This window comes from Culicoides brevitarsis, chromosome 3 (genome assembly GCF_036172545.1).
Source record: "Culicoides brevitarsis isolate CSIRO-B50_1 chromosome 3, AGI_CSIRO_Cbre_v1, whole genome shotgun sequence".
Classification (NCBI taxonomy): Eukaryota; Metazoa; Arthropoda; class Insecta; order Diptera; family Ceratopogonidae; genus Culicoides; species Culicoides brevitarsis.
Window position 1 is genome coordinate 3,261,354 of NC_087087.1, and position 12,194 is coordinate 3,273,547.

The 12,194-nt window shown below is 23.4% G+C and overlaps 1 protein-coding gene across 1 annotated transcript; it reads left to right on the plus strand.

Moving 5' to 3' along the window:
- Positions 1-10,800: 10,800 nt before the first annotated feature.
- On the plus strand, positions 10,801-11,878 carry LOC134833617 (homeobox protein Hox-C6-like). Its single transcript, XM_063847994.1, has 2 exons — positions 10,801-11,530; positions 11,607-11,878. Exons 1-2 carry the CDS (start codon positions 10,801-10,803, stop codon positions 11,876-11,878), a joined length of 1,002 nt encoding a protein of 333 aa, XP_063704064.1.
- Positions 11,879-12,194: the final 316 nt, after the last annotated feature.

Genomic DNA, 12,194 nt, shown 5'->3' on the forward strand with positions numbered 1-12,194 from the left:
AACACACCTCTCGGTCTCGCTCGCGTATTTTGTTATTTTTCAGCGTTCATTATAAAGCTTTTTTTATGTGTCGATAATTGAGTTGTCACCTGAAATAAATCGATTGCAATAAACGAATGTTTGCTCAAAAGGTTTGTTTATCACAATTTTTGATCACAAATGAGAAAAACGTCGTTTTATAAAATGCCACAATGGAGTGTATGTGTTTGGGCGTTAGAGTGAAGAGATATTTCGGAAAATGAGGAGATTTGGGATGGAAGAGTCTGTCTTCTCGATTGTCTTAAATTTCATTCAAATTTCCTCTAAATATTCATGAAGAAGGTTCAGCAGAAGAATTTTTCATTGAAATTTCTCTTTAAAAGAAATTTTTGAGTTTCAAGAAGTTTCAAATTTTTGTTGAAATTTTTCTTTTAAAAGAAATTTTTGAGTTTCAAAAAATTTCAAAAGTTTCAAATTTTTGTTGAAATTTTTCTTTTAAAGAATTCTTTAAGTTTCAAAAAATTTCAAAAGTTTCAAATTTTTGTTGAAATTTTTCTTTAAAGAATTTTTTGAGTTTCAGGAAATTTCAAATTTTTGTTGAAATTTTTCTTAAAAGAAATTTTTTAGTTTCAAGAAGTTTCAAATTTTTGTTGAAATTTTTCTTTAAAAGAATTTTTCAATTTTCAAGAAGTTTCAAATTTTTGTTGAAATTTTTCTTTAAAAGAATTCTTCAAGTTTCAAAAGTTTCAAATTTTTGTTGAAATTTTTCTTAAAAAAAATTTTTGAGTTTCAAGAAGTTTCAAAAGTTTCAAATTTTTGTTGAAATTTTTCTTTAAAAAAATTCTTCAAGTTTTAAGATTTTCAAATTTTTGTTGAAATGTTTCTTTAAATAATTTTTTAAGTTTCAGGAAGTTTAAAATTTTTGTTGAAATTTTTCTTTAAAAGAATTTTTCAAGTTTCAAGAAGTTTCAAATTTTTGTTGAAATTTTTCTTTAAAAGAATTTTTCAAGTTTCAAGAAGTTTCAAATTTTTATTGAAATTTTTCTTTAAAAGAATTTTTTTAGTTAATTGGAGAAAAAATTACCTTTTGTTTAAAAAAAAAATCTTAAACGCGCTTCCATCTAATTTCAAATTGACTCCCATCAAGTAAAATCCAGTATATCTAAACACAAAAAAAACAACTGTGGCAAAGAAATATGAATACAGAAAATGAAACTAGTCTCGTTTTTTTTCCTCCTTTATTCCAAAAGGCAAAACGAAACGTCGCGTCGTTGGGTGTCAGCTTAAAAAATACTTAATATTACCAAAGCCATTCTTAATTCCCCGTTCGTTGGAGTAACTTACGCCAAACAGCGAACGCGCATGTTTCTCTGGCCAAGCAAAAGAACAACAATATTAAATTGTTTGTATCCGTAAAAAAAAATATTTTTATCGTATTTACCATTTTTTCATGTTATAAAAATACACACACAATCTCTTAAACCTCCGAACGAAAAAAAAGCTGAAATGAAAAAGAAGAAAAAAATGAATGTAAATTATTTAATGTGATTTAAAATGAAATACATGTATGTCATTAAAAAGGTATTATTAATCAAAATGAGTCACAATCTAAAGCTTTTTTTTTCTTCTTTTTTTCGAATCGATATGAGTTCTGTATGTTTTCCATTTTTTTGTTAATTCTATATATGTGTCTCCTTCAACGACTAACTAAGAAAGCTGTAACCCCGACTGATTTCCAACTCGAACGTAGGTGTGTGTAAAAAAAAGTTTGAATTGAAAGAAAAATGAGTCGTCGTGCATATGTCTTAATGAATATTCAATGCATCCTGTTGTTGTTACTTTTTTTTTATTTTATTAATTAACGCCATGCCAGAAAAGAAAGGGTCAAAACCCTCAAAAAATAAATTAAAGGCGATAACTGACTCGAACGGATCGGAAGTGAAAAACCAGTTTCAAAAAAAAATTTTTTTTTTGTTTTTTTTTCGTGGCACGAAGCAAAAGAGCGATCATTAAGCATATCAAAACAATTATGCTTTAATAGATTTTTTCCGCGTAAATTTTTCAATGGAAACAATAACTCACAAAAAAATGTCGGCGGCGGCGTCTGTTTTTTTTTCGCTCTATGAAGACATTCATATATCAGAGCTATGTTAATGAGATCCAATTAAATATGATGAAAAAATATTAAAACGCTAATTAAATTAATGAAAAGTGATTTAAGTGATAATAAGGATTAATATTTTATTTTTTTGTATCTCGCAGAAAAGCAGATTTCTCACTTTTGTGATTTTTGGATTGAGATGTTAGCTGATTTTGCGTATTTTTGTGTTCAGAAGTGATAAAGATGTCATTAGATGCGATGAAATAATTTAAAGATGGCTTCATTTTTGAATATTTTTGGGGAAATATGAATCAGGAACGAGTTTTGAAGTTAATTTGATGATTTTTTGAACATAAGCTTTACTAATGAAAGGAATTTTTTTAGATCAGGAAGTTTTATGAAAATTTTTAAAAATTTATTTTGTTAAATTTTTTATATTTTTTAAAATAAAATATTCATGAAAAAAATTTTAAACATAAATTTCATAAAAAAAATAATTTATTAAAAATATAAATAAAATAATAAAAAAAATATAAATTAAATTTAAATTATTTATAAATTATTATAATTTATTTTTAATTTAATTTAATTTATTTTTTTAAATTAATTTATTATTTTATATTTTTAATTAGTTTATTTTTTTTTAAATTTATATTTAAATTATTTTTTTATAAATGATTTATTAAAAAAAAAATATCAAAAAATTTTCAATAAATTTTTTAATTTAAGATAATTTTATTTAATTTAATAAAGCAAAAATTGTTAATTTTCTATATCGTTTAGAATTTTTTTCTTAATTGAATAAAAAACATAAAAACAAAAAATTTTAAAAATTTTAAAAATTTAAAAAATAAATTAATTTGGTAAAATGTGAGTTTTAATAAATTGGAATTTTTAATATTTTAAAAATTAATAATATTTAATAATTTCATTTTTTTTTTAATTTCAAAACTTCAAAAATTAAAATAAATAAATTATAAAAAAATATAAATTAAATAAAAATGATTTAATTTAAAGCATTCATAAATTAATTTAATTTATATTTTTATTATTATTTTTTTTAATCAATTAATTTTTTTATGAAAATTATGTTTAAATTATTTTTCATTAATATTTTATTTTAAAAATGTAAAAAAAAAAATTCACAAAATATTAAAATTCTAACATAATTTATTTTATTTTTTTTTAATTCAATAAAACAAAAATTCTTAATTTTTTTTCTGAATAAAAAAAATAAAAATAATTAATTTAAAAAATTTTGTAATTTTTTTTTTTTAATTAATATTTAAAAAATATTTTTTTTAATCATAATAATATTTTTTTAAAATTAATAATATCTATTAATTTAATTTTTTTTTTAATTTCAAAAATTAAAATTTTTATTATAAAGAAAAAAAATTAAAAAAAAAAAAAATAAATGCTCAAAACCAAATTTTTCAAAAATTTCTTATCTCAAATCTCATTATTTTTCTTCTTTAAAAAAAATTTAAGCGCCATATTTTTACTTTCATCTCCCATTCAAGTGTCTCAAAGCATCAACTTTAATGCCCGAAACCGCACTTTCATATTCACTTATCGTCCCTTACAATCGCTTCTTTAATCGTCGCTTACCTTAAAACGCTACTTAAAAAATAATTTTTCACCCAAAAACAAAAATATAAATTATTCTTTTAAATAATAATAACAATAATGACATTTAATGTCTGTAATTAAAGAAGAAATTATTTCACACCACATTTAAAAAATTGTATCATCGTTTCATCATCGCATTTTTGAACGACCAACGTTCGTTCCATGTACGCAACTCCCTTTTCAAATAGTAACAGATTGTTGCCTGAAGGAGTGTTACTATCTGTAGGGAGAAGATTTGAATCTGGTTTGCGTTACAGTTTGAAATCTATGCGAAGATAGAATTTTTTTTTCGTTTTTTCATGCAATTAGTCGAAAAAAAAATTTTTTTTTGTTAGAAAATAATTTTTCTTATAAGAAAAAAAAATTTTTTTCAAAAGAAAAATGTGTTTTAAATTTAAAAAAATTCTTGCAGGTCACATTCAATCTTCGCTCGTCGTTGTTCAATTACCTTTTTTTATTCATAATAATAATTTTTCACGGACCATATAAAATTAATGTTGCAAATCTGTCGCCACAATAATGTTGCAACATGTAAAAATCACTAAATTTATCAAGGAATCCGCGCACAGAACATACGAAAAACGGGAACACATGTCTCTACTTTCGAGTCTTTCCTGCTTTTAATAATGACGACGGAGACGAGTAAGACACAATGTCTTTCGCATTTCTCGGAATCCATTCGCTTTTATTTCATCTTTTAATTGTTAATTGTCTAGTTTTTTGTTTTATTTTTTGCGCGCGCATTTTTGGCGAGCTTTGTGAATTTTTGCCGCGCGCTCGAAAAGTGCCCCGCAAAAAATTTTTCATTGAAAATCCGAAAGTATTTCATTCAATGTTTGACAAAAAAAAATATTCAGCAGACTTTATGAAGAGGGAACTTTGCTGTAATAATAATAATAAAAACTTGATACAATCAACCTACATTTTTATACAACGAAAGTTTTTGCATTGATCATTAATTATATGCGCTGTGCACTATTGAAATCAATTTGAGGTCATTTTTCATGCCAAAATGATGAATTAAATATTAAAAGTTTGTATTTCACGTACGTGCTATACTCGTATGACATACCTTTGTGAAGAAGAGGAGAATTATTATAGATATTGACAGAAAGAAGGGAATTATCGGTAGATTTTGATCAATAAATTTCTTACCTTTATTCGATTTTAATAGATGAATTTATATTGAAAGAAAATTTTTAAAACATTTTTAATGTAAAATTTACTTCTTTTGAAATAAGTTTTGAATTCGACTCAATTCGCCAAGTTTAAAAAAATTCATCATAGCTTAATATTTTTTACAAATTCTTACCTTTTATTTCGACAATTTCACGAAGAAAAAAAATTTCTTACATTTTTTGATACAAAATTTAAAATTTTTCAAAAACTTGCGAATTCGACTCATTTCGCCAGATATAAAATTTTTATTATATCTTCAATTTTTTTAAATTATTAACCTTTTTTGAATATTTTCATCTATTTCACGAAAAAATTAAATTTTATTCATTTTTTTGATTAAAAATAATATTTTTGAAACAAATTTTGAATTCGACTCAATTCGCCTGATTTAAAGTTTTTAATAAAATTTCAATTTTTCATAAATTTTGATCTTTATTTTACTGCTTTTGCAAAAATATAAAGCTTTAAAAATTTTTGGTAATTTTTTTTATTTTCTGAAACAATTTTTTAATTCGACTCAATTCGCCATATTTAAAATTTTTATTATAACTTTATTTTTTTTTATAAATTTTTACCTTTATCGAATATTTTCAAGTATTTTAGTAAAAAATTAAACCTTTTTCATTTTATAATAGAAAATTTCAAAATTTTTGAAAAAATTTTCAAATTCGACTGAATTCGCCATGTTAATTTTTTTTCATAAATTTCATTAATAAATGAATCAACTTTTTTAAAAATATTTTGCAAAAATTTAAGCTTAATTTTTTGATAGAAAATTTTAATTTTCTGAAACAAATTTTCATGTCGACTTAATTCGTTTTTTTAAAAATTTTTATCATAACTTCAATACCTTCATTTTTATTTACCAATTTACAAAATTTTTAAATTTTTCTTGAATATTTTATGAAAAAATAAATCTATAAAAGCTTTTAATAGAAAAATTTAAATTTTTTGAAGAAAATCATGAATTCGACTGAATTCGCCATTCATCAAATTATAAAAAAAAATAATTTTTCATGATTAATTAGAAAAAATTTAGAAATTTTATTAACAATAAAAATCAATATTAAGAAAAATAGATTAATTCTTATATATTTTATTAAAATTTCAAGTAAGCTTAATTCGCCATAAAAAATTTTTTAGTCGAATTCTACCAACCTTTTAAAAATTTTATTCTTAAATTCTGAAAAATATCAAATTCAACACAAATCAATAAATTTTGAGAAAAAACTATTTAAATTTTTACCTTTATTCGAATTCGCCATGAAATTTGTTTTCAGTCGAATTCAGAAAATCAAACATTTCAAAAGAAAATTTCTTTCTAAATTCATTTTAGACTAAAATTGTGCAAATCCAAGACATTTTTTGCCCCAAAAAAATCACTTAAGAGAACTTTTTAAACTAAAATTGTGTAAATGACATCTCCTCTCAACTTTCTTCTACCTGTGACATTGACACTCCGTTTCGTATATGTAAAAAAAAATAAAAAGGTAAGAAATGATGTCTGAAGAAAGGTGTCACAATAAACGTGAAGGTTAATCTACAAACTACCGTTTATTCGAATTTCATCTTCATTTTTCTTGCTTCTCGTTACTCGTCTGTCTCGGCTTGAATTCGACACCTTTTCGACACTCGCTTGAATCAAGTTCATAATTAAACTGATTTTTTCTCATTAGCTTTTAATTCTTCATGAAACTCGATCCAAAGCGTTTCTTGATGAATGAACTCCGCAAACAATGTAGTAGTCGAGCCTAGTTGGATAATTGATGAATATCTGTCAGTTTTAAACATGTTTTCATTGTGAATCCATTAAAACTGACACATTGTGTCCATGTCCGTCGTCGTGCTTCGTGCCATAAATAGACTTGTACGGACTTGTTATTGTCTTGTTAGGCGTTTTGTCGTTTAAAGAACTATTTACCTCACAGGCTCTTCTATCTTTTTATTGCAAATTCCTTCGTTCATTGACGAAGTCACCTCATCCGCACAGAATTCGTGAGATGATGAATGATCCGTTGGGATATTTTGAATTTATCATTTGGCTCGGCGCGAGATAAGTGAAGATTGGATCGCAAATATTCCGCACTTTTTATGGTAATGTAGACACTTTACAGCGAACGGTTCAAGTCAACTACGATATGGGAGGTCCATACATCAAATTCACGTCCAGAAAACGAAGAACGGAGGAGACGACGACACAAGTGTGTGATTAATAGCGAATTGAAAAGAACAGTGTTTCGGTACTTTTTCTAGGTCAATGTCTTCCTTCCTTGTTGGCTCGTTTGTTTGTTCGGTAAATTCGTTCGTCGTTTGAAAGGTATTTGCACCGAAATTGAACGACAGAAGACATTTGTTTGAACAATTAAATTTTATGTGTCATCCCTCCGCTTATAATACAATTAAAACTTAGACAACAATATTAATTGATCAGATAAATTTTTGCTTGTTGTTGTTTTGGTTGATCGCAAATGCTTTGTGGGGTGGAAAAAATTGGTTTTTGAAATATTTTTGTGTCTGTCGGAGCAAATTTAAATTCTGAAAGAAAAAAAAATAATTAAACTAAAATTGTTCAAAAAATTAAAATTAATTAATTTAAAATGTTTATTAAAATAATTAAAAAAAAAATAATTAAAATTAAATAAAATTCATTAATGTTAAAATTAATTTCTACTTTCAAATATTTCAATAAAAATTTTAAATGATTTAATTTATTTTTTTTTTTTTTTAAAAAAAAATTTTTTATAAATTTTTTAAAATTAATATATTAAAATTTTTTTTTTTTACTAAAATTCAAAAATTATTTTTGATTAAAATTATATTATTTTTACAATATTTTTTAAAAATAAAATAAAATAAAATTTAAATATTTTTTTTTAATTTTAAAAACAAAACTATTTTCTAATTTTTTTTAAAAATTCTCAAAATTCGTCTTTTTTACTTTATTTTTTCAATTTTTATTACAATTATTTGAGCTCTAAAATTACTTGACGTTTCGAAAATTTAATTAAAAAAAATTAAACCCTAAAGGAATAATTAAACAAATTTTAAAAATTAAAATTGTTCAAACAATTATAATTAAAAAATTAATCAAATTAATTCAAATTAAATTTAAAATTTAATAAATTTTTAAAATTTATTTTAAATAAATTTAAATTTTTATTAATTTTTTTTTTGCAAAAATAATTTTTTTTAAATAAATTAATTTTTTTTCAAATTTATTTTTTTTTTTTGTTTTTAGAAAATAAATTTGAGAAAAATACTAACATTCATAAATTTTTTTAGTTAAAATTTGATTTAAAATTTTTTTCAATGTTTAAAAATAATAAATTTTAAAAATTAAATTTTTAAAAAATTAAAATTAAAAAAAAAAATTAATTCTAAAAATTATTTTTAAAATTCTATAAAATTTAACTTTTTTTACTTTAATTTTTTAATTAATTTTTTTGAGCTCTAAAATTATTTTTTTTTTAATTTAAAATTACATTTTTATTTAGAAAATTTTCTAAAAATAAAAAAAAAATGTTAAAAGGGTTAAAAAATCAATTTTTTACCAAAAAGCGCTTTAATATCATTCCTCATTGAAAACCTTCCCTCTTTTCAATCCAATTTCCCGATAACTTTCCTTTTGTACTTTTACTTGTTTCATTTCATTAAATGAACATTCATTAAAAGTTTGATCTATATTTTACCTTTTTTGCGTCGATTCGTGCACATTACAGACGTCTGAGCGATAAATTTCGTTCCACATGTTCCTCGCAATACAAAAATTCATTGAGGGTCGTCGCAACAATCATTAACCATCGAATTGAGACATCTCACCCTCAATGCTGAACTTTGTGTTCCTCCAAACAAAAGCTGCGGCGTTTCACTGAATGAACTTTGTCGTTAATCAATCGGGGACTTTTTTCTGACCAGTTGTTCCAAAATTGAAGTTCTTTCCGTGTTTTGTCTCGAAAAAAAGATCTAAAAAGAAATTTTACACAATAATTTTACAACTTGAACTAACGTGCGAAGAATGAAAGGCAATCATGGCATTTTTTTGGGAAAACATCAAAGAACAAAAAAAATTATTACCTCTCCGAGTCGTCGTCTTGCATGAATATTTAAAGCGTTTAACAAAAATTTTTATTGTTTGTTTGTGTAAAAATATAATAATTTACTTAGAATGCGAGGAGAAAACAAACACAACGTGAAACAATGGAAACGGATCCTTTTTTACGGGATTTATGACTTGATTTGACTTTTTTTGCTTTTTTTCTGTGCCGTATGACGACGTATACGGGTTCTTTGGTTGTACAGAAAGAGAGTGTGGACAATTATCACGTAAATAAATAAAAGTTTTGGACATGCAGAGAACATCATTACTACCCTCGTATTGTGCCGCTTTGTACTGAGAGACACTGCTTTGAGAATTTTTACAAGAAACGTTCTTTTGAGGGTACAAAAATTGACAAATTTTACCCAAAAAGTCCTGAAATGAAAGAAAAAAAAATTGTAAAATTTTTAAGAAATTAAAAAAAAATTATAAAATTATTTTTTAATAAAAAAAAATTATACAAAATTAAAGAATTTAATATTTTTTTAATTTTAAAAAATTAATAAATAAAATTTGAAAATTAATTGAAAAAAATTAAACTTTAAAAATAATTATTTAAAATTAAAAAAAATAAAGTTAAAAAAAAATTAAATCGGAAATTTCTTAAATTTAAAATTATTAAATTAATTAAAATTATTTGAAACTAAAATTGTTAAAAAATTTAAAAAAAATAAACAAATAAAATATTTTTAAAAAATTTTTATTTTTTCGAATTAAAAATTCTATTTTTTTTAAAAATTATTTTATTTATTAATTTTTTTTTATTAATTTTCAAGAAAATATATTTCATTAAAAAAAATGTAAAAAGTTAAATTTTTTAACAAAATTAATTAATTAATTAAAATAATTTATTTTTATTATGAATTAAATAAATTTAATAAATAAATTTATTTAGAAAAAAAATAAAATTAATTATTTAAAAAAATTTAATAACTTTTAAAAAAAATATTTAAAAATTCGAAAAAATAAATAATTTTAATTAAATTAATTAAATTAAATTAATTTTTAATAAAAAAATTATAAAAAATAAAAAAATTAAAATAATTTCTTAAATTTGAAATTAAATCAATTTAATTAAAATAAACTAAAATTGTTCAAAAAAAGTGTTTTTTAATTTTAAAATAAAAATTTTATTTTTTTTATATATTTTTAATATATTTATAAGAATTGTTTCGAGAAAATATATTTAAACAAAAAATAATAATAAATAAATAAAAAAGAAACATTTCTTAACTATTATTAAAAAAATTTCATTAAAATTTTTAATTTTAATTCAAGTTAAAATAATAAATTTAAAATTTGTTACTCAAAAATTTTAATTTTTAAAAATTAAAAAATTATTTTAAAAAAATTTTAACTCAAAATTCATTTTAAAAAATATTTTAAATTTTCGAAATTTTTAAAATTTAATATTTGACCTTAAATTCATTTATTTAACCAAAAATCTTCTAAAAACAAACAAAAAATTAAAAAATGAACTAAAACTCACAAATGCATAACTCACAAATGCATCCGATAAGTTCAAACAAAAATCAATTGCAAAGGGATAGAAATTATTTCTGTAACACCCTCGGTACTTTCTTGTACCTACATTCTCTGTAGTCGACACAGAGATCTCCTCCTGTAGCGTGAACTATGTGCGAAAAAGGACCTACAAAACAAACACTAACGAAAGGTCGTGTGCCATAAAAATACTTTTTGAGGGACACAGATCATTTATCGTTCGATCCTGGAGGGGTGCAGATGAGTTTTAACCGAAAAGCGAAAAAAAAATTAAAATTGTGATTTTTTTGTGAATTTTTCTGTGCAAAATATGACTTCAGCGTACGAGAATAACGCTTATTTCAGCCATTACGGCGACGATCAAGTAAACGGATATTTAAATTATTACCACAATTTCCATCCATCGTCGTCGTCAATGATCCATCATCAGCAGCAGCAGAGCTACGGAGCGAATCCATATAATTACTACAACGAATCTGACGTGGCTTCGACGTCTTCCCAATCAAGTCATTATCATTATGGCAACATCGAGTATTATAATCAAAATTATAATAATGCCAATAATCGAGGCAAGGCAGCATATTGGAACCAATTTAACACAAAAATGGCGATCAATTATCAGATGCAGCAACAACAACAACAAGAATACCCGGCAGCAGCTTTTACTGCAAAGGACAGCAATTACGGCGATAATAAGGCAGCAGCTCAATTTAGCGATAATAACGAGGAATGCAATCAAATTTTAAATGATAGAAAATTATTCGTCGATCGATATTCAGCTGCCATCGATCAAGATCGCGCCACAGATTATTCCACAAAAACCCTTCAAACCACGGAAACGACTCCCTCGGCATTGCGAACTTTACTCGAAAACCCCCAAAAAACCGACATGAACACTTTCTACCAAGATTTCCGCAAAAAATCGAGTCCCAACCATCATTTAGCGAACATAACGACGCCTCCATTGTCGCCCGACACTTTTTTACCCACAGCAAAAAATGACGACATCGATTCCCTTCATGATTGGACAGAAACTTCAGGTAATTTTTTTTTTAATTTTTTTTTTTTGCATAAAAATTAATCCTCTTCATTTTTTTTTATCTTAAAAAAAATCAGATTGTACGGATGGCAAAGCGAAACGTGTGAGACAAACGTATACGAAATACCAAACGATCGAGCTCGAAAGGGAATTTTACATGAACAAATATTTGAATCGGAGAAGAAGACTCGATATTGCTCATGTACTTGGATTGACAGAAAGACAGGTGAAAATTTGGTTCCAAAATCGGCGGATGAAGGCGAAGAAAAGTAAGGATTGCACGGATTTGATGGCGATGGATGCGAATGGCGCGGCGATGATGGGACAATATTATCCGTGTCCAATGTAGATTTTAGGAGATTTGAAATGATGCTAGTTCCTGTAAAAAAATATTAGAATTAATTTTTTAGTTAAATTTTAGATATAAGGAGAGATATGTACTTTAGTTGTAGTTAAAAAAAAATTAATAAATTTTTGAAGAATTATTGAGAGATTTTTTTTTACAATATAAAAGTTGAGTTTTTAAAGTACTTTTCAAATTTATATTTTTTATATTTTATATTTTTTAAAATATTAAAAAATAATTATTCAACTATTCAGTTTAAAAATTATTTAATTTTTTATTAAATTATTTTAAATTTTTTAAAATTAATTTTGAATTATTT